General features: G+C 48.3%; 1 protein-coding gene across 2 annotated transcripts in view; it reads left to right on the forward strand.

Annotated features, from left to right (window-relative positions):
* The window catches only part of LOC144949309 (insulin-like growth factor 1 receptor), a 116,681-nt gene that overhangs the window by 11,728 nt on the left and 77,240 nt on the right, over window positions 1-27,713 (forward strand). For both annotated transcript variants that reach the window (XM_078879264.1, XM_078879263.1), the window contains 2 exons: window positions 2,666-2,952; window positions 10,709-10,970. In XM_078879264.1, coding sequence (XP_078735390.1) covers window positions 2,666-2,952; window positions 10,709-10,970 — 549 coding nt within the window. The remainder of the gene's footprint in view (window positions 1-2,665; window positions 2,953-10,708; window positions 10,971-27,713) is intronic.

A 27,713-nucleotide genomic window follows, 5' to 3' on the forward strand; every position in this document is an offset into this window, starting at 1 on the left:
TTTTCACAGGGCCTCTATGTATCTATGTATGTTGAATTTCTTTTGCACCGTAAATAGCCAACCTTGCTAATCAGAAGTGCCGGGGAAGGACAACAAAATAAACAGTTCTAAAGGCTTGCGGGCCTACATTGTGGGTAGCAGAAGCCAGTGCAGCAAACCCCATTGTTGTATAGTACTTCTACGCTTCCATATCTATGCTCCCTGCCCGTACTAACCTGCACTGGCTAGTGTGGTGAAGTATGGTCAAATAAACCCTCGCGACCCACATTGGATAGGGAGGGCCCTCATCCATAAGTATGTTGACAAAAGGGCTGTACTTGGCCACGTACAAAACCCTTTCAAGTGTGAGCTTCCTAATGCCAAGGTGCTTGCGTTTATGTTTCAGAATCAATTTAGAACGGACTTTGTTTCCTTTGCAGTAACGACGAAAAAACCCCCCCCAACTGTATAATGCGTGTTCTACGCTCTCCTAAGTGGGTTTTCCGCCGGTATGAACACGATTGTGCTGATTTAAAATGACACATTCATGCCATGCGAGGATGGCGACATGATACGCGCCGTCATCTCGCCGCCGTCAAATGTTTCGCCCGCCTCTTTTTTTTTATTTTGACCAACGAGCCAGACATTTTTTTTTTGGTCACGCCTGCCAACGTCACAAGTGAGCTCCGTCCAGGGAAAGGCCTCAAGACGCTGTCGCCAAGAGGGGGGCGGGTGGCGGGGGGGGGGCCCTGAGTATTTTGCTGTAATCTGGCTCAGCCCCGTAGTAATAAACTCCCCGCAGCAGCATTGTGTGTTTGCCCCCCCCCCCCCCCCGTCTGGGTTACACACCGCTGTGACTCAAGCTTGTGGACAGTGGCTAGGTGAGAGTCAGGGTTATTCCGACGATTGTCAGCCACCCAATAAATCGATGAGAGGGCCCCTCCCCTCCCACCGTGTATCCTTCGCGTTAAAGCAAAACGTTGGCCAAAACACGCACGTGGGACGGGCATAACAAAAATATGTAAAGGCTGCTAAAATTAGCAGTCCCATGCCATACCTTATTTATTTATACCCATTTGCTTGTACGTACAGTACCAGCAATGTGTGTTTATTCTCCCTTGTGTAATGCATCAATCATGCATTGTGCAGTGTTGATGTGGGTTGGTGTATGCGAGTCGGGTGAGATCTAAGAGCTAAAGGAAATTTCTTAAACCTGCTTTTCTGAATCAAATATCGTGTTACATTCGAGAGGGGCGCTCTGTGCAGGCCACTTACTTGCATTATTGTACTTAAGCATTAATATTCATCTTCTTTTGACTTGCGCACAGCTGAGCTAAACTGGATGTTTCGGCCAGTTAAGTTTCAATTTGGACGTGCCGTTGCCGCCTCGCTTAGCCTTGTTATTTGGTGATCAGCATTAGGATTGATATTCTTGTCAAACACATTTTTTTTTCTCCCGTTTGGAGGATGTAAAATATAATATAATTAGCTGGTCACGTGCAATGTGTCTGCGTGTGTGTGTGTGTTTGTAAAGTGTTTTGGCCTTCGTAGGTGCTCGCTAATATCACTTGCCCCAACAGTCTGTTCAGGCTATACGGGGGATCTTTGTCTTTGTAAAGTAACGAAATGTTTATCATTGCAGTGTCAGTCTTTGCGAAGTAGAGGGGTGGTGCACTGATTAGCGTACTGGTGACCTAAGTTCGATTCCTGGCCATGACTAACATCAGTGACGAGGATTAAATATGAACCGGTTCTGGGTCCACTCCTCACCAAGTCTTTGTTCGGGTTGTTTCCGCAAGTTGTTTGACGCGGTGTCCTGACGTTTCATCCCACGTGCTGGAAACCTTTTCGGGAGGTGAATTTAACCATTTCAGTTCCTGAAGAAGCTGCAAGCAGGTGGTGCGAAACGTCGGCTATCTGAAATCCGATGGGAAAAACTTTCTGCTCTGTTGAAAACAATTCAAAATAACACTGCGTCGTTTTAACGTTTTATATTCCTTGTTAATTTCACAACTTTACATATTTTTGGAGATGAGGTGTTGTCTTTTTGCAGCATCAGTTGCAGGTTAATGCACATAAGCATGGCTTTCTATGGACAATAACTTACTCCTGGTAAATATACAAATGCTGAAACTGGGCAGGACTAATGGTCATTCAAGGTCAGCCTTGTATTACAAGTCATAGCAAGGTATGTTCACTCATTAAAACAATCTGTAGGCTGAGCCTATAGCCAAACCACCCTGAGTTGATTTTTTTGTGGATTTTATTGTTCCTGGGAGCTTGTGCCAAACATGTGGCCATCGGTGAATTGTGGCTACGGTAACAAAAGTGGTGAAGACTGTCCTCTTTACGCCTCCAAATTCCTCTTGAACCCTTTCAACCCTCGTTGAGATAATGAGTTATGTTAATGTGCCCTAGGATGTGTGTTTCAGCGTAATGCCTTTTTTTTTGTTATATATAAATCGGTACAGGACATGCCGTCAGAACAAATTCTCCTCTCTCTAATATAAGCAACACTCACCCACCTTGCGTTACTCTCAACTGTCCACACGCACGGCCGTCTCTCACGTCCTCTCGGATCTTTGTGGAAACCCTGCTGCTCGGAATGAAACACTCGCAATGCCGTTGCTTTGCTGATAATGGCGACGGCGTGTGTGCGCGTTTCGTTGTTGACGTCGTGACGCAGTCTGCCTGAGCACGGATGTGCGCAACGACATCGCTTCCATGGCGCAGCTGGAGAACTGCACGGTCATCGACGGCTACCTCCAGATCCTGCTCATCTTCAACACCAAGGTGGAGGACTTCACCGGCCTCAGTTTCCCCAAGCTCACCATGATCACCGAGTACCTGGTGCTCTTCCGCGTCAATGGCCTGGAGAGCCTCAAGCACCTGTTCCCGAACCTCACCGTTATCCGCGGCACCCGCCTCTTCTACAACTACGCGCTCGTCATCTACGAGATGCTCGACATGAAGGTAAGGGCCACCTACAACTGTGTTAATTTTTTTTTATTTTGCCAGGGCAAGGCCCCAACTGAGCTATGTAGCTCTTTTTTGGAAGCAACCTGGCCACAAAATGATAGCTTGACGGAAGTGGCTTATCATCACGTGGACATTTTATAGTGGCCAAATACTCTGAAACGTACGTCGATTCTATAAATGTGAGGGGAACAAATTGGAGGGCTCGGAGAAAAATATACGCGACCACATGTAAACTCCAAATATACCGCGGGCGTCAGGGTCGGGCTCGAACCAACGACTTCTTGTATACCAGGCGAGGTAGTTAACATCTCACCACATGTGTGCCCTCTTAGCACCTCTTATTCCACTGATACATCCGAGCCGCGCCGGGGCTGTGCCGAGCCAGCCCGGGAGCGGCTCAGGACACGCGCCAGCCGGGTTGCTCTTTTTCCACTGCAGATGTCTAGCCGTGCCGATGACGCCACGCGTATATTACTTCCCCAAAAAAGTGGTCATCGTTTTACTGATAGATGAAGAACTAACACGTTGATCAACCGCCAAATGGGAATTAAACTTGTATCCTTATGCTGTTGTGCCACTTGGCCAGATAGAGTCTATATTGAAGTGAATAAAATTGTCGGTACAACCGAGACAAAAATTATAACACTACAAAAGAGACGGAATAAATGACAAACAAAAATTTGAATAATTTTTACTGCGGTGTTCGGCACAGATGTCCCAACGTTTCCACTTACAGATGTTCCCAGCGCCCGGCATGTGGGGCGAAACGTCAGACATCATATGGCGCCAACAACATGTGGTGCAACTTGTAATCACAGCCATAAAGCCCAGAAACATAGATAAGCCCATTCTTGACTCAAATCGAAACCCCGAACTGCGACAATTCACGGAATTGCCAGCACGGGAGGGGATTGTTTTTTGTTGTCCCTTTTAAGTTCCAATTTTTACACGTTAGAAATGTAATAATTAGTCGATAAATTCTTGATAAAGTGAGAAAAGGCTTTTTACCCTGTCTGGCAATAAATACAGGTATTAGGATGTTCACTTGACTTTTTTTCATCATCTTGGTACTTGCAAAATCTTACGTGCCGAGTGAGGGGTGGAGGCATCAGAAAAGCTGCTCGGACCTTGTAACGTTGGTGTAAGTGCAACTGAATTACCACCACGACCGCACAGTGGTAAATAGCACCTTTTTGAGACACTTTAATGCATCCGTCTCATGCTTGACGGCGGCAGAAGACCTCTTAAGTGGGCAGAAGATCACCAAACAATGCTGCGTAAAGACATTTAATAATGACTAATAGCAATAAACATTGCTAAAATTGGTGCTGCTTTTAAAGGCCACAGTTGCCAAAAAAATGAAAACTGACTGCATTGAAACAAATAAGTAATTATTCTTGGTTCTTTCGGTAAAGTCACGTAGAAGGGAAATAATAAAATAATATAAATATATAACAATACAAATTCTCACGACGTTTCGACTGCAACACAAGCAATCATCAGGTGTGAAATCACAGGGTGACCAGCCCCTCCCCAAATTTTCTTGCTGTGGATTTCACACCTGATGATGATTGCTTGTGTTGCAGTTGAAACGTCGTGAGAATTTTAATTGTTTTATATTTATATTTTATTTTTTCCCTTCTACGTGACTTTACCGAAAGAACCAAGAATATGAATCCCTGCAGTCACGAAAGCTTTAAATAAAAAAATAAGTAATTGTGTGGTTCGTGGATCATCGGCATCATCGGCGATCCCTGTATGCGAGTTTTGTCTTTTTAAGTGTTTATAGAAAATCATGGGGCTACCTTGTTCGTCCGGTACGCACTGTTGTCTTTCCTCCATCAGTAACGGTAGCCTTAACGGTAAAGCAAACGGGGCGGGGAGCTGTGGAGTGTACCATGGTGTGATGGGGGGAGGAGGAGGGGGGGGTATGGTTGCAACTACATTCCACGTGAATTTAAATCAATAACGTTCTTTACGATTGACGCGTGAGGATTCTGCTACTCTGCCAGTGATGCGATGGATTGTCCTTTGCTCCCAGGTCACGAACTGTTTCAAGACTCAATTGTTTTTTTCCCCCCTCTTTGTTTTCTCCGTCACGTTTGTGTTCGCTTGCGTCTTGTTTAAGATCTGTTAGAAGGAGCGGTGATTTGCGGGTAAATAAGTAATGTAAAAAAGCAACCGACAACGATTTTTTTTATTTGCCATTGAAGGCCCACTGAGCTATGTAGCTCTTGTTCAGAAGCAACCTGGCCACAAATGATAGCTGAGCGAAGTAGCTTATCACGTGGACATTTAAAGCAGCCAAATACTCTTAAATGCATGATGTTGATTCCTAAACGTGGAGGGAAAAGCCAGAGGACCCGGAGAAAAATCCACGCGATCGCGGTGACAAGGGACACGCAAACTCCAAATATGCAGGCGTCGGGGTCAGGATCGAACCCACTACCTCCTGTATACCTCGCGAGGTTGTTAGCATCTTGGCACCGTGGTGCCCCAGCAGATTATTGCATCAATAAACTACTGCTGGATGAAGACCTCTCTATGCTTATCGATTACGGGGGGGGGGTTTGTTAGTTCATACTTCACCATTCTTTGGTTATTGTTAGTTGGTGAATTTGGGGGGCGAGGGGGTATGGGTTATAGGGAATGGAGGGGGTTCTCAGGACCGGTTCAGATCTCGCCGATCTGGCCTAGTAAGTCGCTACCTTCGTTGGCACGGTGCGCCTACCGCAGCGCCACCACTCTATGCTCATATCATGAGAGTAATCATTAATTTTAATCGGTAAAGCAGCGCTTTTATCGACTTGCCTTGTATCCAAAGTAACGGCACAACAATTGCACGTTTTCTTTCCTTCGTAAAACCAATCGAATTATATGTTTTTATTTGGATGCTTTTCGGCCACGGCAGGTACAATGTAATGAAAATATTTCCAAAAAAAAATGCTTTAGTGTGGGAAAAATAATAATTCTCCTTTGCTTTTTTTTTTTACACACTTGCAAAGAAATACTGTACTGTATCGCGCAAAGCCATTCCTGAGACTGGAACAAATTGAAGGCTGCCCTTCCTGGATACCCATTAGTGGCCCCAGAAGCATTCCAACCAAATAAAATGAGTCATAAAAATACAAAACACCACTATTTTACTGCCAGAACAACAGCAAGTTTACTGCTAGGGCATGATGTAACGCGTTGCCAAGCGACGGTGTGGCTGGAGGTATGCCGTGGTGGCGAGATGTTAACTGCCTCGCCTGGTATACAGGTGGTTTGTGGGTTTCATCCCGACCCTGACGCCTGCTGTAAATTTGGAGTTTGCATGTTCGTTCCTCCCTGTGGTCGTGTGGATTCTTCTCCGGATCCTCCGGTATTCCCCTCCACATTTAGAATCAACATGCGTTTATTATTTGGCTGCTATACATTTCCACGTGATAAGCCACTTGGCTGAGTTATCATTTGTGGCCAGGTCGCTTCCGAATAAGAACTATATAGCTCAGTGGGCCTTACCTGGCATAATGAAATGTTTAGTTTTATAATTGGTTTTTTACCCTTTTATCTGGCAACAAAACTGACACCTTTTTTTGTAAATGCTTACCCCGAGCTCTCATACTCTGATGGTAAGCATTTACAAAAAAAAAGGTGTCAGTATTGTTGCCAGATAAAAGGGTAAAAAACCAATGATCATATTTTGCTACTGGCAAAGGAGGTTCCAATGATGTTTAGTTTTAGATTACAGGCCTCCGCCCACCCCCGTTTTCCTGTGCGGCCGATGTATTAAGTGTTTCATCGTTAGCGACCCCTAATTTGCTAGACGTCCACCCTCCGTCGCGAGCTGTCCACGTAATGTTGTGCCACTTCTTCTTCTTCGCACAACTCCACTTGAAAGACAACGGGAGGGGCGGGGGGGGGGGATGACCCTTTACGGCAGCAGTGTCACGTGCATTCAGTGCGGGTTGCACTCTTGTTTTTATTGCTCTACCGAACGCGAGGAAGGTTACGTAACACTTCGTTCAAAACCGATTCGTCTAAGTGCCGATTCGTGGTGTAGTCGCTGGTTCGGGGTGATCGCGTGATGCCCAGTTAGATGGCGCGCAGCTGTAACACGGCGGACCGAATCTTGACCAATAGGGTTCGCTTAAAATTTCCGAACGAGTGTAGATATTCAGCACCCCCCCCCCCCCAACCACCACTCCCTGTTTGGACGATGTGTGAAGTTTAGTTGAACGAGAGTGTGGAAAGACACATTTTCTGCTTCTATAAGTGTGTTTACATCTGCTCGTAAGCCATCCGTGGCACAACAGCTGTTCCTTTTTGGCAGGAACAGCATTTTCTTTGCTTTACCAAATGTAAATACTTGTGTTAAATGTGAGACCCAACACAAAGTGACCTTCCAAACCGATTACTCGCTGCCGCCGGTCAAAATATTTGCTTTCGCGAACATTTTCATTTATGCAATCTGGCTCTCAAGTAGACAATTTTGAAGAATAATAATAAAAAAACAATTGACCTCCACCAGCAACTTTGCCAGTTGTGGCTTGGCAGGTACAATTCTGTGGATAAAGATCAAGGGAGCTACAAGCAAGCTCAACAATAGTTCAACTGTTGGTGCGACTTGGTGCCAAAATAAAATATTGAACAGCGTGCACACAGTGCGTTTTTCCGCCGCGTGTTTTGTGCGCTTAAGTAAATTCGTAAGGCGACTGGTGTAATTCGGCTTGCGTACAGAAGGAAAACATAACAGCTAGCTTCTGATTTTTTTTCTGGCCCGGTATATCATGCACCTCGGCTGCTCACACGCGTGTCCCGCCTCATTTTCCAACATTTTTTGCGGCACGAGAAAAAAACCCATGAAAGCCGCCGCCGCCGCCTCCACCGCCGCCGTTGGGCAAGCCAAGGGAGTGTGGCACGTTGCCCGCTTTGCTGGGTAATGTGCCACATTGCCGAGTGGGAAGCGTGCGGGCATGAGAATAATAATCCCATTGCGCATCACGGTGATATTGTGAGAGATTGCGTTTGAGTGTAAATACGTGGCCAGAGATTTGGTTTCCAATGTAGGCTAAATTGTCAGATGCTTCTCTTTTTTTTATATGTATAACTTTTTGCGTTTTTGGAATTGGATCGGTGGCGCAATGCTTTCGGACAACGTGCTGCGAAGCTGGTTTTACCCGAGTTCGACTCCCAGCCGTAGTTAAAACGTCGGAGGTGCCTCGTGATATCTGAACCTGTCTTGGCGCCACCACCGACCGCCTCCATAAACCCGTGTCGTCAAGTATGGTCAAACAGCCCCTTGACCCACATGTCATGGGGAGGCTTTAAAGCAGTGAAATGATAAAACATTTTTTTGTAAATTATTGCTCTCGTAATTATTACGTACATTTTGTAATTCTAATAAATAAGAAATAGCGATCGGGATCTGTAAAAGTTAGGCGTCCTGAAACGAAATCACAATTCGACCCCGTGTTCCCAGAGTTGTTGCCGAATGTTGTTTGGCCTCGTCTCAGTTGATCGTCACGCCCAGTTCCTGATGAAGCTCCTCTCACCGTTAACCAACCATCGGGCATTGCGCCGAACAACGCGGTACAAAACCCAAGAAGCACATTGGAGGGTTCTACAGCGCAACCGCGAAAATCTATGCAGCAGTAAATATCGTGATAATTTATACTGGTAGGAACCTCCTGGTTACACCAGCCCACAGGGGATTATTGTGTCCGTCCGTCGTGCATCCAAAAATGGGAGGGGTGGGGCTGGGTGGGGAGGGGCTGGGTGGGGAGGGGCTAGGTGGGGAGGGGAGGGTGGGGAGGGGCTGGTTGGGGAGGGGCTGGGTGGGGAGGGTGGGGCTGGGTCGGAGGTGGGAGTGGTGGGGCTGGGTGGGGAGGGGCTGGTCACCCCGTGGTGCCCTTATAAAACTCAACGTTTAACCTACTCACGCCGGCTTGTGCTCGCCCTCACAGGCGGCCATATTTGCGGAATACACCACGCCGCTATTGATCCTGGCCATTGACCGAGCAACCCAACGTTCCTACCAGCTCCCTCCGCAGGAATGAGTTCTTTCGCCCCGTTGCCTCGCGGCAATTAACATCGCCCTCATTCTGCGGGCCACGCCAGCTACAATGCCGTGACGAGACAGAATCGCAACAGGGTCCAACACCTCGCTTTTGCTTGTGCCCAACTTGGCCCTGGTCTGCGTACCTCGCTGCAAGACTCACGCGGCTCCCATCGGCAAGGCCAATATTTTTCGATCTTTTTTGTTTCGGAATCACGTCCCCTCCCCTCCCCCCGCGGCGCTGGGCAGCATGCGACGGGAGTGCAGCGGCGATGTTGCACCACGTGCTCTGTGCGGCTCGTTCGTGTGGGGCGCGGAGCTTGCGCGTTCGTCGGTCACGAGCAGAATAAAATTGGGAACGTCCCTTGCGGTTATGCTTCGTGCGGCAGGGCAGGAACTCTGGGTTGTGTTCCCTTTAAACCGCTTTGCGGCTATTAATAGGTCTCGGTGCCAAGGATGTGACAGGGTGGCATATACCATCGCCTCATAACCCACTTCACTAAGCCTTGCGCCGATCAGCCCCGCACGCTCTTTAAGTCTGGGTCAAGCGTGGTGTTTCTTTTTTTGGAATTTTATTGTAACGATATACTCATTGCTGAACCCGATAAAATATCAACATATTTGGCACTTTTTTTGGCTCAAATTCTCACACGTGGCTGATGCACATTGCTTGACATTGCGTTACTGGTGTGAGAGCTTTTTGACCGTCCATAGGCAGGGACAACATTTTCCGTATGCTGTGGAGCCATTGGCGCATTGGTGAAACTAAGACTAACCTATTTTTATTTGACCAGGTAAGGCCCACTGAGCTATATGACTCTTTCATAAGCGACCTGGCGGCAGATGATGAGCTCAAATAAGTGGCTTATCAAGTGGAAATTTCTTGCAGCCGAATACTCTAAACGCACGTTTCTAAACGTGGAGGGACCCGGATAAAAATCCACGCAACCACGGGGAGAACATGCAAATTCCAAATATAAATGTGTCAGGGTTGAGATCGACTCACGACCTCCTGTATATCAGGCGAGGTAGTTTACGTGGTTAGCAAGTCAGCCCGCCGAACTGAGCGTTCCATTCCCGGCCAGGGCTAACATCAATTGCAAGAGATATGAGATCCGGTCCCCTCTCCATCACTGAATCATATTGCCCAGCGTGGCGAAGTTTGGTCTATCGGCTCCTCGTGATGTAGGTACGCCTTCATCCGCGGTGATTCAACGTCAAGCAGGCAGGCATGTGTGCGCGTTGAACATTTAAACAGAAGTGACCAAAAAGGTTGTTGATGTTTACTGGGTCAAGTTGTGAAATAAACTTTGGAGCTTTGGGGCACGTCAAAGAGGTGTGAAGGTAGCCAGCTCTCTGGAGAGTGGACCGAGCAGTTGGGGGCAATGGGGGTGTCTGTCGCGGGTTTGTACTTTTTCTTCTTGTTAGTAGCCGGCCACGCTTGGGTCGCCAGTGGGTCCCCGTCGTCACAGTCACTTTCGATGATTTGACCGCATCGTTGACCAAAAAAGCATGTCGACAAATAATTTCACCAATTGTTTGCATGTTTTGCTACAAGTATGTGCGGTCAATGCCAAAAAGGCTGAAACCTTTTCTTATATTTAATATTTTTTTGATGCTGGCAAAAAACGGTTCCACAGATGTGAATAATTTAACCCGTTTATTTTTGTAAACAAACGAATCGACCTCTCGCGCCCCCGCTGCCCGCAGGAAATCGGCCTGCCGAGCTTGCGGAACATCACCCGTGGCGCGGTGCGCATCGAGAAGAACGCCGACCTGTGCTACCTGAACACGGTGGACTGGTCGCTGGTGCTCGACTCGGAGCAGAACAACTACATCGCGGGGAACAAGCCGGCCAAGGAGTGCGGTGACGTCTGCCCGGGGGACGCCGATGGCAACAGTCGATGCGAAAAGACCCTGAAGAACGGCAACTTTGCCTGCCGCTGCTGGTCGAGCGAACATTGTCAGCAAGGTGAGAAGCCGACCTCTGAACCCCTCTCCCCTGGCCGGCCGCCCTCCCTCATCGGTTCTTACCCACAGTGGCGAGATTTTAACTGCCTCGCCTGGTGTACAGGAGGTTGTGGGTTCGATCCGGAACCCGACGCCTGTTGTATATTTGGTGTTTGCGTGTCTCTCTCTCTCCCACTGTGGTCGCGTGGATTTGTATCCGTGTCCTCCGGTTTTTCCCTCCACATTTAGAATCAATATGACGTGTTTGGAGTATTTGGCTGCAATAGATTTCCACATGATAAGCCACTTCATTGGGCTATCATTTGTGGCCAGGTCGCTTCTGAAAAAGAGCTTTTAGCTCCGTGGGCCTTGCCTGGTAAAAAAAAAAAGGTAGATGAGTTTAATAACAACCACCTTTCCCACCGATGGTTTTGCCTAGATTCAAGTTCGCCTGTAACTTTTACCATCACCTATATGTAAATAATACATGCAACAAATATAATAATTTCTCGCATGTATTTACAAAAACATGGCATTGGCGTGTGTTTGCTAACCAGTAATGTATCGGTTAGCGTGCTCCACTATAAACCCAGAGAGCCGAGTTGTATTCCTGCTCATGGCCAACACCAGTTACAATTATCTGAACCTGTCGTGGGCCTCCCCTAGGTCGACTCAGCCTCAAATGGGAGATAAAATTGGCTGGGTGTGGTGCTGATCACCCACCCCCCTGGTGTGCCATTCCGACCTTCATAGGTGATTTCTGACAGCACTTACCCCAACAGCCTGAGAAGGCTATACGGGGGATCTTTGTCTTTGTGCAGACACAAATTAAGGTTACCACGAAAGTTGGCAGATGAGCAAGTTGGCTGGCTGCATGTTAGCTTCTGGGCCACATGCGGGGTGCTGGCTGAGAGCCTGTAACCCTGTAAGCCATCCAAGTTCTTAAATGACTGATGCGTTGCTCTGTTGATGGTCTTCGGCTCAGCACGGCAAGGTTAGAGATCTTATAAAGCGCAGCATTATTTATGTGCTGGGAAACTTGCTTGGACAAGCGAAAACGACAGGTCTGTGTGTGAACGTTTCACTAATATTGATTAATTTAAATGGTAACGGTAATGATGATTTGACGGCGCCAACAGGTAAGTTACTCGCCGCTCGTGTACAGAGATCACTGTTTTATACGGAAGCAGAGTTCCAGGTGGAGAATCGATGAATAAAAGCTGTCTTTCAGAAAAAAAAGGATTTATATCCAATCACCTGCAGGAAATATGGAAAGGTCCTTGAAATAATAGGACCCGGCAGACAGGTACAGTAATTGACCCGACCAAATCAGGTTCTCTAATCGTACCTGGTTAAATTTACAAGTTTAACACGTAGGCTTTCGCGACCAAAAAAATAAAACCTCTTATGAATAAAATTTACAACTCAACAAGGTCATAAGTGGGCCTTGGGGGCAGGAAACGTCACTTCAAAGGGACGATGGCCGGTTGTCGAGGTGAACGGTGGGAGTGGCGGTCGAAAGTTAGAATGTTCCTTCGACGATGTCAACCGCGGGGATGGAGCGATGAGATCGGCTCGTGTGCAGGTGCTGTTTGGATTGCGACTTTGCAGTGGATTGATCATGGCCGTTGTTGTTGACGACGACGATGATATTGAAACTATTCGGCCCGCAGCATAAATTAGCATTTAAGTTCACAATTATAGCAGCTGCTGTGCATTCCGCGTGCAAACAACCACTCTCAACCGGTGCACATTTTACGGTCTTGATTGTTTCGGTTTTGGTGTTTTTCTTGGTTTTTCTTTCTTACCTCTCCCCTGCTTTTCAACAACATCGCAATTAGCGGTTGAGGCATTGTGTTAAAAATACTCGTGCAGCAGTAGCAGTACTCGGGTGTCTCGCGCTCTCCTGCATGGCGAATGCGCCCGTCGCTGTTTACATCTGCGGCGTCCGTGGCCGCTACCGAAGAATCCGCGCATCTCGCGTCCCAGAGATATTCACCCCCCTCCCCGCCGACCCCCCCCCCCCGCGCGCCTTTTATAGCGAAACGCTTGCCCCGTTTTTTGCGCGCGTCCCTTCAGCGTCGTTGGACGGCGCTCTCGCTCGCGCCGCCGTTGACGGGAACGTGCATGTCGGGCGCGCTGGCGGCGCGCTCGGTTGAGTCACGCGTTTTCCCCCGGCCCGTTCCCCGGCTCGCCGGGGCGTAGCATGCGCGCGAGTCGCACTGTACGATCCGGCGCATAGCTGTGGTCTACCGCTGAGTGCCACGTGCGTGAATCTTTTGAAGAGTAGCTGTCCTCCCCCCCCGACCACCTAAAAAAGGGTAAGTCATGCACGGGGTCAGGTGGCTCGGTTAACAGGATGTGTCGGTGCGCTTCGCTCCAATCATGGGAATCTGCCAGTGTGGGTGTGTGTTTGGGGGGGGGGGGCGCGGGCAGGGGGGGGGGGTAGTGGTGGCACACGTGGTTAGTGCCGCCGTGCTATGAACCCGGCGACCCGAGTTCGATTCCCGGTCACGGCCAACATCAGCGCTGATTATCTGAGCCGGTCCTGGGCCTCCCCTAGGTCGACTCATCACCAAATGGGTACCTGGTGCGGTGTCTAACCATCACCATTAGGGAGACAAAGGCAGCCTGGCATGATGCTGGCCAACCTTCCCTTGTCGTGTGCCGTGCCGGCCTTCATAGGTGTTCGCGAACAGCACTTGCCCCAACAGTCTGTTCATGCTATACGCGGGATCTTCGACTCTGTTTGGGGTGCTGTGTGTTTTGGCGTATTTGCATATTGCCACTTAACTCTGGGTGCACACTGTGTGCCAGGTAGTTGGGAGTGTACAGGTGCTGCGGTCTTGACCGATTAACCATTCACTTCACCTTGCCCGACTAATGTTTGCCAAAAGATGTGGTTTTGTAATATTGAACTTAGCAATGAAAACCAAGACCCCACCACCCCCCGCTGTGCCTTAAAGGGAGCTTGTAATTGATATATTCTACCTGCTGTGACACGTTGATCAGAAACATTGGACATCGACATCAATAAACATTGACATGAACAAGCATGGGGAGGGGGGGAGGTGCATGCTTAGAATTACACCAAGTGACATGAATAGGAACAGAATCACTTACAGCAACATAATGCAAAGTACAGACATTGTATGGACTGCTAAGAATATAAGTAAAAAAAACGAAACTTTTTTTTTATTTTACCAGGTAATAGTAACAATTCCATTTATATATCAGCGCTTGTCATCAAGGATCTCAAAGCGCTGTACAGGCGGTAAGGCCTTCTGAGCTATATAGCTGTTTTTCAGAAGCGACATGCCCACAAATGATCGCTCAGTGAAGTGGCTTATCATCACGTGGAAATTCGATAGCAGCCAAGTACTCTAAACGCACGTCTATAAATGTGGAGGGGCAAATCGGAGGACCAGGAGAAAGATCCACGCGACCACATGCAAACTCCAAATATTCAGGCATCGTCAGGGTCGGGATCGAACTCGCAACCTCCTGAATGCCGGGCGAGGGAGTTAACATCTCGACAGGACACCTCGCTGGAAGGGACGATAGCCACTGGTCGAAATCAACGACGGAGTGGAACCCAAAGGAGGGAAACGTGCACGAGAAAATGTCCACCACAGAGATGGAGCAATGAAATTGGCTCGTGTGCAGGAGCAGGGAAGAGAGCATTGCGCGACCAGGAAGGAGGGAGGCCTTCATCCGCAAGTGGCTTGATGATCGTGGCCGACGGTGATGGCGCTTAATCGTTTAATTACACCCACGCATTTCTTTTCCCCTTTTGAAGCGAAACCAAGGCCAAACTCTTGTGAGCGTAAGTGAAGTGAGTGGTCTTCTTGGTTCTTTCGGTAAAGTCACGTAGAAGGGAAGTAATAAAATTATAAAAATAAAACATAATAAAATAATATTTTTATTATTTTATTACTTCCCTTCTACGTGACTTTACCGAAAGAACCAAGAAGATGAATCCCTGCAGTCACGAAAGCTTTAAATCGAAATAAAAATTGAAGTGAGTGGATCGCACGTACGAGTTAATGAATTGTTACACAACACCTTGCGGGGTGAACATTGTGTTTTAAAAATAAAATAAAAAGCCAGCAGCCCTTGTCAGCTGGTATCGTTGGTTGGCCCGTATCGGTCTCTAGGTCAGGGGATTGGTAAACAAAACAACAAGAAGAGCAATTTTTTTTCGAATTCGGTAAAAAAAAAAGACGCCCCTCAACATTTCAAGAGCCGCAATGCACGTGGACAGCATCACGGAAGCGGTCGGGAGCCGCAGGTTTTTGCCGACCCCTGTTCTTGGTGCACCCTGTCGCATTCCAGGGGAGGAGCACGAAGAGCCCCCCCCTCCCTGTTCGCAATGACCTTTTTTTTTACCGCAGCCCCGTGTGGTGTTTGTGACCCAGCCCACCCACCCACGTTACACAATGGCTTCCGCGATAAACGCTCTCACTCGCACACCTCCTGCGCGTGTATTGCTGCCCGTCACGTGCCCCATTCGCCCCCATTTGTATCGTGTCGGAAAACATTTGCTGCCCCCCCCCGGAATTCGTTCGCGCGTGTATGTTTTTACTCTGTTCGACGAACTGCGGAAAGTCAAAAACGGAGGGGGAAGACGATGCATTTTTAGCGGTTTGCGTCGAGAGCGCCCGACTAATGCCGGGCTTTTCCGGTGTCAAAATAATCTTTCAGGTGTTTTTTTTTTGTCGCGCATTCGAGGAATTGCAAGTCGAAAAAGGTTTAGGGTGGCTAACCGAACGCTTCGTTGCATTCGTGCAGGGTCGCTCGCATGAGCGGGCACGCATTGAGCCCGGCGGAGTGACATATAATCTTAACGTAGTTACGGAGGCAGGCTCGCTCCCGCAGAAAAGAAGGGGGGTGGGTACGTGTCGTGCATTCTTCCTTTCGCTGTAAAACTCTCCCCGAGTAGCAGCGAGTCTCCGTAAGCGATGACAGCTGTTCTTTGCAGTTCTTATTTATAGCCCGGGACTGAAACTGACCTGGGAACACACACACACACACAACAGGTAGAGCGGTGGGGATATTTGTGTACTTAACCACACAAAAACCTTGGCGCGGTGACTCGCCCGTGTGTAATGTGTTTTGTTTGGCAAGAACAGCAAGGAAATGAAAATAATACTGACGGATATGAAATGCGAAATCGGTCGACGTTTTGAGTGCATTTCACGACACATTTGACGGTCGTGTGCAACATTATGGGGGCAAAGTTAAAAGCAAAGTCGGGCAAATTTTTTTCTTTTTTTTCCAATATTCTTGTATGGAATTTTGTCATGCATGTTTTTTTTTTCTTTTTTTTAATGCCTCGTGTCAGTTTGTTTAAATCCCATGGAAACAGTTTCACAACACTGGGTAACACAGTTTAAAAAAAAAAATTTTGGCGAGGTGAAATTTATTTTTCGCCGTTACCAATCCGTGGTTCGATTTCGCCATCACGTTCTCTCCTTGCGTACGTATGGCAGCAGCAGCAGCGGCAGCAGCAGCAGCAGCAATATTTTCAGGGGCTAAGATGCCAACCAGCGTCAAGGTCTGTTGGTCACGACGAGAGGGCTTCCTCAGGAGAGTTTGCGTGGTTTCGTTATTCATCTCGCCGCCGGGTGAAGATCGCGACGCGGAACGTAGAAATCGTTACACCGGCCGCCCGCTGAACGCCGCACATCGATAGGTAATGGAATACCCTTCTCAAACACGCACGCATGCTGAGACTTGCCAAAGTAACAGCGGTGAACAAGAAGAGGAAAAAAACAGCAAACGTAACTCCGTCGATCACGTGATCAAAAAAACCTGCGCTCGAACTCCCGACGTTCACACATCTCGTCTCTCTCGCGTTCCTGCTTTAAGGGTTAATGGTTAGGACGTCGCATATTCGAACGTCAGTTAAACGCCCACACCCGGTTGCAGCATTGTGTGCGTGGTGTAACTGTAATTTTTTTTCAATAGATGTTTCAATATCTGACCTTTTTACATATCCGCCAACACCTCGGTGTTGATCAGCTTTCGCACTTGACAATGGGAACTCGAACAAGGGTAAGGAATTGTCAGGAGGTAAACAAAAGTATTGTACAGCTGTGAATTCGCTTGCGCCTTAACCTGTCTTAACACATGCATCAGAAATGTGAGCATTGTCAAAGAATATGAAGCTAGTGCTGAAAGGTGTGCAGAGCAGAGGTCGCAAATGGGTTTTGATTCCTTACCCGTACCCGTACCCGGCCGCACCAGGGTCGCAAATGGGTACCCGTTCCCTACCCGTACCCGTACCCTACCCGAAATGAGTGACAATCGGTTACTCACCAGTGACTCACGGCCTACCCGTACCCGGCCGCACCAGGGTTGCAAACGGGTACCCGTTTCCGTACCTGGCCGGCTACGGGTAGCCGGGTATCGGGTAGGGTACGGGTATCGGTAACCGGTTGCGACCTCTGGTGCAGAGCAACGTGGAGAAAAGGGGCATGCTCGGAGTTACAGAGACGGGAAGAGGAACACACGGATTCGAAAACGTAGGCTAGTTACGAAACATATCGATCATTAGGCCGATGGCAACAAAAGGAGGGAAGACGTTTAGAGTATTTGGCGAAATATGAATGTCCACACGATGAGCCACTTCGTTGAGCTATCGTTTGTGATAGCCAAGTCGCTTCTGAAAAAAATAGCTTTCTAGCTCAGTGTGCTTTACCTGGTGAAATTCTAAGTTTAGTTTCGTTTAGACTCCTGAGCGGACGTCCGCATGGCGCGGGGAAAGTCGCTCATCTAGCAGTGTATTCACAAAAGGGCCATGTACACGTTGCGTGCATGCGTGCAGACGTGCGTGGAAAAGCCAGTCGAGTAAGTAAAAAATGTCCATCACGAAAACCAAACTCTGAAGTGTATTCTTAGGTTTTTTCGGTAAAGTCACGTAGGTTAAAAAGTTAAATTAATAAAAGTAAAATACAAATAAAATAAAAATCACGACGTTTCGGAGGCAACACAAGCTTCCGTCTTCAGGTGGAACCGTCGGACGGTTTATTTTTTTACCTACCTGACTTTACTGAAAAAACCTAAGAATATGAATCCTTGCAGTCACGAAAGCTTCAAATCTAGAAAAACTCTGAAGTGGCTTGTTTGCATCTCGGGGTGTGTGCACGACGGTTGGTAGTCTGGGAGTCTGACCGTGCTGCTGTGTGTGTGCTTGCTCCCCCGCGTGCTACCTATTTGTGGAGTGTTTCCCCGCTGAAGTCACCGCTGTTGGCGGTTGACGATTGGCCGCTGTGGGCCAAAGCTGCCGGTAAGCGCACCGCTTTGCGGTTAGGTGACTAATCTGTTGCAGGGGCCACGCCAAAAAACGAGTGTTTCTCACACCACGGGCGGAGGTTCGTGGCTTAGTCTTTTTTTTTATACCGTCCGCTTTAAAAAACAAAAAACAGCAACTCGCATTTTCGATTCGTTTTCAGGTTGTACCGCCGAGTCGTTCGGCACGATATCCGACGTTTCCCTCCCCGTGCCTTGGGGTTTTCTTTTCCCGGAGTTGGACCGCACTGCGGTACAAACCGAGGATTGCAGGGATGTACCTGAAAACTGCAAAAATTTAGGCGGCGGTACGCAACCCGAGCACCGTTAAATTGCGCCCTATTGGATTTATTTTGCACGGAAAAGTTAGTCCACCGGAGAGACGTGCATCGACTCGTCGATTTAAAATCGATGCTCGGGCTGACGGCACTTGCGCTGAATTGCGCGTGCAAGAATAGGCTTTCTGAGCCGTGTAAACGGTGTGCGCAAGGTGCACGCACACGCGACTTGAGGCCAACGTTGGAACGAAGGAGACAGAACGACCAACGCGTTTGGAACGTAAGAGACGAAACAGTAACCCGTGAGTGAGGGGGCGCGAGAATGGCAAAAATGAAGTCGATTCTCAAATTGTGTCGCCAAAGTCCCGACGGTTTATCTTCAACACCGCCAAGGTTGTGAATTATTACCTGCCGGCTTGTTTTGCTGTTCGTTAGTACATCCAAAAAGAATTGTGGTTGTAAGTATCGTGCTATTTGTTGTCGGCCAAGGATGCATATTTCAAACCCGCGTTGAGTTTTTTGCGCACGCTAAGCTGTGCTTTGCAAATTTGATGACACGAAGCTTGTGCTTACGTACTGCGAAAAAAGTAGGTGGATAATGCTGGTAAACACACAACAATATAACAATACAGCAGAGTACGTTTTATAAGTGCTGTGCTGTCGTTGTGAACAGAGGCTTTAAAAACCTCTGTTCCACAGGTGTTGAGCATAATGTGTAGAATAACAGGGTGGGGCGGATGAGAAACTCAAGACTAATGAAGAGTAATGACACAGCTTCTGGAGAATGTCGTCGAAGCAGAAGCCTTCGGTGAGTCTGTCCCCCCGCCCTCCAGGCCCAATCGTTGTCTGTAGGTTCGTAACGTCTTGCGCGAGGATACACGAAACGTTTATTTTTCATAAAAAGTTACATCGAGACATGAAGTCTGCCTCGATTAGGCAAGCCCGACCCATTTTCGAAAATAATTTTTAAAAAGCGTTTTTCCTTTTTAAATTGGCATGTGACACATCTGTGTCTGCGCGATTTCCCCCCCCCCCCCCCCGTTTGTGCGGCATGGCGATGGGCCCTAGCTACATGTGCACTTTGTTAAATCGAGCGTTTGAAGTCGTGATTGCAATTGATTGCATTCGGACTAATCGCTGCACTAAACTAGTAACCTAAACTATTTTTTGTTGACCAGGTAAGGTCCACTTGAGCTGTATAGCTCTTTTTTTCAGAAGCGACCTGGCCACAAACGAAGTGGTTCATCACGTGGACATTTATAGTCGCCAAATACTCAAAACGCACGTTTCTTAATGTGGAGGGAAAAACCGAAGGACCTGGAGAAAAATCCATGCGACCACGGGGAGAACGTGCAAACTCGAAATATTCAGGCGTCAGGGTCGGGATCGAACCTCCACACCTCCTGTATACCAGGCGAGGTAGTTAACAGCTCGCAACGCTTTCTGCAGTCTGCGTTAATGCATCTGTGCTCGGGATTGAACTGTGCATTCGCTGAACTGCAAAGCCACGAGTCGTAGGTGTGCGTACGCGTGGGGAGCGTTAGTGTAGCAGTTGGCGTGTTGCGAACCTGACAGCCCGAGTTCGAATTCCGCTCACGGCCAACACCTGTGATCATTATCTGTACCATTCCTGAGCCTCCCCTAGATATACTCGGCCTCAAATGAGTACCTAATGCGGTGTGTAAAACATCAGCACTCGGAAGATGAAGGCAGCCAGGCGTAGTCCTGGCCACCCACCCCCATGCGTACCGTGCCGGCCCTCACAGGTGCTCACTCGCAGCACTTGCCCCAACAGTCTGTTAAGGCTATACCGGCAGGGCGGTCTTTGTCTTTGTGTGTGGTCTTTAAAGGCCTGTTGCACCAAACGCTATTAGTGAGCACCTATTAAGTTCGACACGGCGTGCACGCCAAGGATAGTGGTGTGGACAGCTGCCACGCCTGGCTACATTTGTTTCCGCATCGCTGATTGTGACACGCACCAGATCCTCGTTTAAGGCTAAGTACCCGGTGTGCTGTGTTGAAGGCTTTCAGGGAGCTGATGCCTGGTGGCGTGTCGTGGTTGGAACACTGTAGCCGCAAACACGGCAATATTCCATGGGCCAGAGCAGAAAAATGGTTTCACCTAAGGTGGAAAATCTATAGCGGTGCAGATAAATATGGCTCACGTGAGTTATGTATTTTCTAACTCTCAACTCCGTTCAAGTGGTTACCACTTAATTGACTTGTTATTGGCCCGCGCGAAGACATTTCAAATGTCTGGTCTCGTCTCATTGACTTTGACCCGAGTTAGATGCTCTCTGCCATGGTTAACATCAGTGGCAGGTGACATCAGAATCAGTCCTCAACCTCCCATACTTTGTCTTAACTGAGAATCTGGTGCCGTGAAAAATCATCCAGCACTGGGTAGAATGTGGTGCTCTATGCATGTATGTCGTACTTCTTTTGTACCATAAGTAACCAACCACCAAACTAAACACAAAACGCAGTTCTAAAGAAATTAGTTTTCAATCTGATGATGATTTAAATTGTGCATAGTGCTCCCAGTGACTTCCGGCTTCCTAATATCGAAAGGAAGAGCGTTTCGGACGGCCGCAGAAGCGCATCTGAAAGCGCGCGATAGCGGTGACCGTCTTTGTTCGATGGCCAGCCAAAAGCCGCTGCTGCTGCCCGTGCTGCTGCTCCGGCGAGGATGACCGGAGTTCGCGTACTGACCACACTACCCGTGCCGGCCTACGAGGCCACCGTAGGCGCTCGCTCTAACAGCACTTGTCCCGCCTGTTTGTTAAAGTCCACATGGCAGCGGTGGATGTTTGTCATTGTGGTTATCTGTCGGTTTGGTTATTAAAAGAAAACGGTGCGTTCTGTACACGGAAAGTGTATATTCCACGTTTCATCCGGCCCCCATGAGTATTAGCAAATAATAGAGCAGTGTGGGAAAATACATTGTGTAGTTTACCTTGCAGGGATAGATAACACCCCACGACCTCCCAATGTGATGAAAAGATAAGAATTCTCCGGCTGACCTCAAACCTAATAGCAGTGGGCCTCAATAGGAAGGTGAAATGTTGTGCCAACAAAAGAGAGCGGTTGCAAATATTTGCCCCGGGTTCAGAGTTTTCATTTATTTATGACTGCAACAGTGCTCTGGCTGCTTTTACGGTTATTTGTATTGCTGCCATAAACAGGCATCAATGAAAATGTTAATGATTAAAACGGAAGCAAACCTTTTGGGGGGCGGTGGGGGGGGATTGTTGGGCAGAGGGGAGTGAGATTAAAAGGCTCTCCCAGTGCAAGGCCTTGTTGCACGCGCGCTCTGTTCCGGTGTGTTTCGGCGCTCGGCTGTGCATGTCACTTTTACAATGCCACCCACTGTCGGTCGCACGCGCGCTTTTAGATGCGCTCTTTTTCAAAGGCTCGGCAACTTACGCAGACCGTCACACACTCGCGCATCACAGGTCGCCCTCATCTCGACTCCCAACGTTTCCCACGCAGCGTAAACCATCATCAGGCGAACTCCGGTCACCGCATCGCACGTATTCAGGTGCATTTCTGCGGCCGTCTGGAACGCTCTTCCTTCCGATGTTCGGAAGCCATTGGAGCTTACGCACTTTTAAATTATCTAGATTGAAATCTCATTGCTTTAGAACTGCTTTTCACATTTAGTTTGTTGTTTTTCTCCCCGCACCTCCCATTAGCACGGTTGGCTACGTACGGTGCGAAAGAAGTTCAACCTACATACGTTTTAAAAAATGTATAAATCTATCCAGCTACTGCCGTTTTTAGCTCGCTTCCAAGGCATTTAGTGTTCTCAACCGTCAATACAAAGTCGAATTCGTCATTCACAAGTAGTTTTTTTTGGCTTACAGGGTGTAGGTTTAATGTTTAACTATAACCCTCCACCACCCGGCAGAACCAATCAAATTAACTTGTGACGTGATGGCCAAACGTGCCCGTCTCATTCGGTTTATCAGCAAATCCGGAGCAACGTCTAGAAGCAAATCAGAATTTGACAATAGTTTTACGACGACGACGTTCATCTGGAGATTGCAACCAGCAAGGTGTGAACAAAATCCCTGATCTCTTAATTCGTGTTTGCTCTCTGATCCGCGTGCTCCTCTTTCTGTCCGTCCATCTGTCAGTGTTATTCGAAAAACCTGCATCTTCTTTGTGCACGCGTTTCAAGCTCTCTCCTTCCATTCCCTCCGTCCGTGTCCCATACCTGCCAATCCACACGTCATACCCGGCAGACATTTTTTCGTTTGCGCCACCGAGGGGTTTGTGGAGCCAGCTTCTCGTTGCCGATACGCGTCTCTTTAGTACGTGTCTCTTTAGTATGTGTCTCTTTAGTATGTATCTCTTTAGTATGTGTCTCTTTCGTACGCGTCTTTAGTATGTGTCTCTTTCGTACGCGTCTCTTTAGTATGTGTCTCTTTCGTACGCGTCTTTCGTACGTGTCTCTCGTCTCTCGCTCGTTTGTATCTTCATCCCAGCCTTGCCCGTCCTCTTTGTTAAGTTGCTCGATCATAACCCGGTCAAGAAAGGGACGTGCACTTTCACCGTCTTGATATTGGCTCCCCGTCGAGCCATCAAAGCAACCGACGGGAATTAGCTACTCGAAGCGATGCAAACAAGAGAACTCCTACGCGCTTGATTTGCCGCGCGTGTGTCTTAAGTTTAGGGGCTCTCTTGTGTCAACCGTCTGTCAATCCTAGTTGGATGCCCGCTAAATCGGTTTACATTTGTTTTTTTTTTACCTGTATCTTGCATTACATGCCGATCGCTAACAAAGCATCTCGGGTGCAATCGGCACAGCCCTTTTTGTCAACCCGCTGCTGGATGAGGGCCTCCGCACGCCGTGAGCGTTATTTGGCCGTGCTCCACCGTGCTGCTCATCGCCGGGCGGTGAAGGCAGGGAGGAGCATAGACCCGTGAACAGTACAACAATGTGTTTTTTTGTTGCACTGCCAAATGTCGCTTCGCACAACATAGCCCCCACAGCAGCCTATAACACCTGGGTATGCATGCTGATCGCCTATCCAAGGACTATCTAAGCCCAACTCTGCTAAGCTTCTTGAGATCCTGACAATTGGGGGGGAGGGAGCGGTGCATTCCTGGTGATTTGGTCACAGGCAGACGCTTTTTTTCTCTCGTTAGGTGCCACAAAGAATGTTGTTTATTGTGCACGTATAGCCAGCTCGTTGAGTATATTTATCACTGGAGAATGGCAAGAAGATTAGAGTAAATGCACCCAAAGTAAATGTTCTCTTCCATAAACGCCGACATAGTTGGTGTGGACCATTGAAGGTGGACACTTAGTCTGTGGTGCTCGACATTTGACCGAGTGAAAAGTGGGCGAAGTTTTGCCCAAGCCCTGGCCAGCCGGCTCAACAAGCTTAACAAACTGAACTAAACAAGTGAGTAAAATTTGGACGGTTTAAAAAGGTCACTATTTTTATCGAGCACAGGGCTCTAATGCTCAAAGCACCTAGCGTCCAGCAACAAGCAGCACCCGACGATGTAATGGGTGTGAGTCAACATATTTCTTGAGTTTGAGAGTGATGTAGCCTGCAAGAACTTGTGGGGGGGGGGAAGAGGGAACGACAGGGAATTCCCAGTTCGAGCAGTGGGGGGGAAAAGGTGTAAACAGAAGGGAGGTGACCTGCAATATGGTGAATGTGTGAGCAGGTGGGTGAGTGTTGTTGTTGTAACCTACACTGTGGTCGTGGTGATGGTGGTTTTTGAAACACCATGTGGATACGACAAAACAGTCACTCTGGTTGACCCCCCCCCCCCGAGTCCTCAACATGGGCGAAGTTCACGGGAATGGTGGCCGTGGTTAAACACGCGTTTAGATTATTCGTCTGCAATAAATTTCCACGTTATAAACCACTTCGTTGAGCTATCATTTGTGATAGCCAGGTCGCTTCTGAAAAAAATTCATGTAGCTCAGTGGGCCTTAACATGGTAAAATAAAAAAATATATATAGTTTTAGTTCAGTAGCATTCAGGCCCGGATTAGGATTCTTGTAGGCCCAAGACACTCCTGTTTCGTAGGCCTTGAGTGATAACTTTAGACAGTTGGAACTGCTGCCCACGTGACTACCGCCACTGTCATGCGTGAAAGCTCATAAAATAAACTGTTTCCGATCAAGCACAGGACAACAAGGCTCGTTTTCTTCCCTTCCGCTCCTCTCTATTGAGAATGAGATTGTGCGAAAAACACCATTTTGAAGATGTTATTGCTAATTTTGCAATGAAAAAAAATCTCAAAGTTCATCTCCGGTGTTCATTTCTCTCACCTTATGAAAACAATCGATCGACATTAACATGACTCTGCCTCTTTGTATCTGCGGCGTGCCTATCCTTGCGATATAAACATATTTATTCAGGAAGATATCTTGGTTACATTTTCTTATCGTGCAAAAAAAATGGAAATGTTTTCATTGCCCTAGGCACAGTGCCTATTGTGGCATATCGGATAATATGGCCCTGGTAGCATTAGAAGGTTGATAGGGAGGCGACTGACCGCTCGTGAGCGAGTGAGTCGAGTGCATCGGTGAGTGCTGGGTCATCAGTCAAACCCGTGACTGCTTTACGTTGACGGGGGGCATACTTGCGCATGTGTACGGACATTGGAGCCTTGGTTGAGGTGATACAGGAATGTGCGGCTGTGCAAGGCTTGACCAAGTCTTGTTGTGGTTCCCAGTCTTTTATGTTTGGAGAGGGCCAAGGTGGAGAGTTCGAGGTCAAAGGTCACCGTTCTAGAGCGTCTGAGAGCGGCAGAGGGATATGCACCAATAGTCAATGAGTTTCCGTTAAAACATTCACAACAACAAATAAATAAATTAATCTGAAAACTAATATATGTCATCACGTGCATTTTAAATGTCTTTTATCAGCTTGAAAATGGTAATGTTATCATCGTAGGTTTTGCATTTTAGCATTACCTTTGACAAAGAATGTTATTAATTGGTTCTTGTTGAATGTCAATGTAATTGGCACAATCTTTGGCTTAATCTGGAATAAAAATCACAAGCCAAAATGGAAATATTTTTGAGCCATCTGGATACGGCTTGCGGTGCGGTCTCGAGAGCCAATTATGGGCATTTAACGTACGGTTTACACACGGCAGCAGACGAGCGAACTGTTTTGGCCGTGTGCGTCTGCAGTTTTGTGTCTTGTCTTTCACCGAAGAAGAAGAAGAAGCAGCAGTCCCCGAGCCTAAGTGGTCAAGAGAATATGGGGCCCCCTTCTTTCCGACGCTCCCAACGCTAAATCTTGCGGGTTGTCCAAACAAGTGGGCAGGGGTGTAAATCGAAAGGTGAAAATGCTCGCGTGCTGTCCAGCGTCTTTAACCCCCCCCCTCAAAAAAAAAACCCACCATCGGTATCAGCCTGATGCCGCCTGATGCCGCCCCTCTGCATGCCGAACCCCGATTGCATTCTGAGTGCCCTGACATGTCGTCGCTTTCTGCTGAATCTGCCCACACGGAGAAGGGGCCGCTTCTTCAATAGCAGTCCCGCAAGCCATTGGTGGAAATTCCACATTTTTCCTAATTTCGCTCCCACGATGATGCCGATTATGCTTTCGGGGTCGCGTCAAGCGGTATGGATTATCCGTCCGAGTCTCATGCAGAGCAGTGCCACGCTTGGTGTTTAGAGGCCAGATGTTTGGTGTTTGGCTTGGTGTTTAGAGGTAGGCCAGAAGGAAGTGGATGTATGTATGTATGTTGCTGAACTTCTTTCGTACCGTACATAGCTGGCTGTGCTAATTGAGAGGTGCGGGGGAAGGACAACAAACTGAACACAAAAAGCAAGCAAGTGGATATCACAGCCACCTTTGGCATCCCTTCAAGTGACGTCTGGTCCCATCTGAGAGTATTTTTCTTCGCATGACGGCCAAACCGTTATTTTCATTCTCGGAGCTAGAATTTAGGCAAATTTAAGTGCAGAACCCAAGTTTAATGTTGCGGATATTTTTTTCGTGCGTGCAGTCTTTAGTGGTCAGGCTGAGGACCATCAACTCAACCAGTCACCTCGGTACTCCACGTTGCTATGGCAAGGGCCAGTGTACCCAAGGTGGCGGCCCCAGTTGGCTCACGGCACATACGATTGATGCTTTTTGGGGAATTTTTTTTTTGTGTGTGTGAGTTGAGCTGGGGTGGGTGTGTGTTGTTGGTCGGTTTGTTGAATTGAGGAACAAACAAACAACGGCAAAAGGTGGCAAATGTCGCCTTGAGGTGGAGACGCCGACGGTGATCTGCCGCCGCGCTGTGTTCCTCCTCGCCGCTCTATGGAGAGAGTGAGGGCCCCTGTGGGTGCGCGCGTTTGTGGGTGGGCGCATTTGTGGGTGGGTGGGGCAGGTTTGGGAGCGGTAGTGCAGTAGCGGTTATCGCGCTGCGCTCCGACCCCGGCGACCCGAGTTCGATTCCCGCTCATGGCCGACACCCGTGACGATTATCTGAACCGGTCATGGGCCTCGCCTAGGTCGATTCGGCCTCAAATGAATACCTGGTGCGGTGTGTGCAAACATCGCCACTCGGGAGCCGGGCGTGGTGTTGGCCACCCACTCCCTCGTGCGCCGTACCGGCCTTCATGGGTGCTACTCGCTAATTGCACTTGCCCCAACAGTCTGTTACAGGCTATACGGGGGATCTTTGTCTATTGTGACGGGTGAAGGTGGCCGACGAAAGATCGCAGGAAAACTTAAGTGAGGACATGACGCTTGTCCTCTCCCCCCACAGCTGACGCGCGCCAACTTGGGTTGCGCAACCCTGCAATGTTACACAACGAGTGGTGCTCCCCAGCTCGGCAGATGAGCCCCAACTTTTCTCCTTGTCCTTGCCGGAAACAACTTGGGTGGTCTCTACCTTTCCACAGTCTCACTGCATGACATCATGGTAGGATAGAGAGCTTAAGCGCGGGATATGATTTGCGGTTAAGGGTCAACTGCCATTTCAAGTTAGCGGAGCCTGTTTGGTGATGAGGACGACGACGATGATGACGACGATGATGACGACGATGATGATGACAATGATGGTGATCGGTCATCATTGTTTTCGTCATTTTACGCAGCACCTTTCTTTGCAAGCCGACAAAAAACCCAGCGACATGAGGTTTGATTCCCGGCCAAGGCTAACACTTGCGAATTATATCTAAGCTCGCTCTGGCCCCTCTCCTGAATCATTCTGCACT

Source organism: Lampetra fluviatilis, chromosome 53, assembly GCF_964198595.1.
Source record: "Lampetra fluviatilis chromosome 53, kcLamFluv1.1, whole genome shotgun sequence".
NCBI lineage: Eukaryota > Metazoa > Chordata > Hyperoartia > Petromyzontiformes > Petromyzontidae > Lampetra > Lampetra fluviatilis.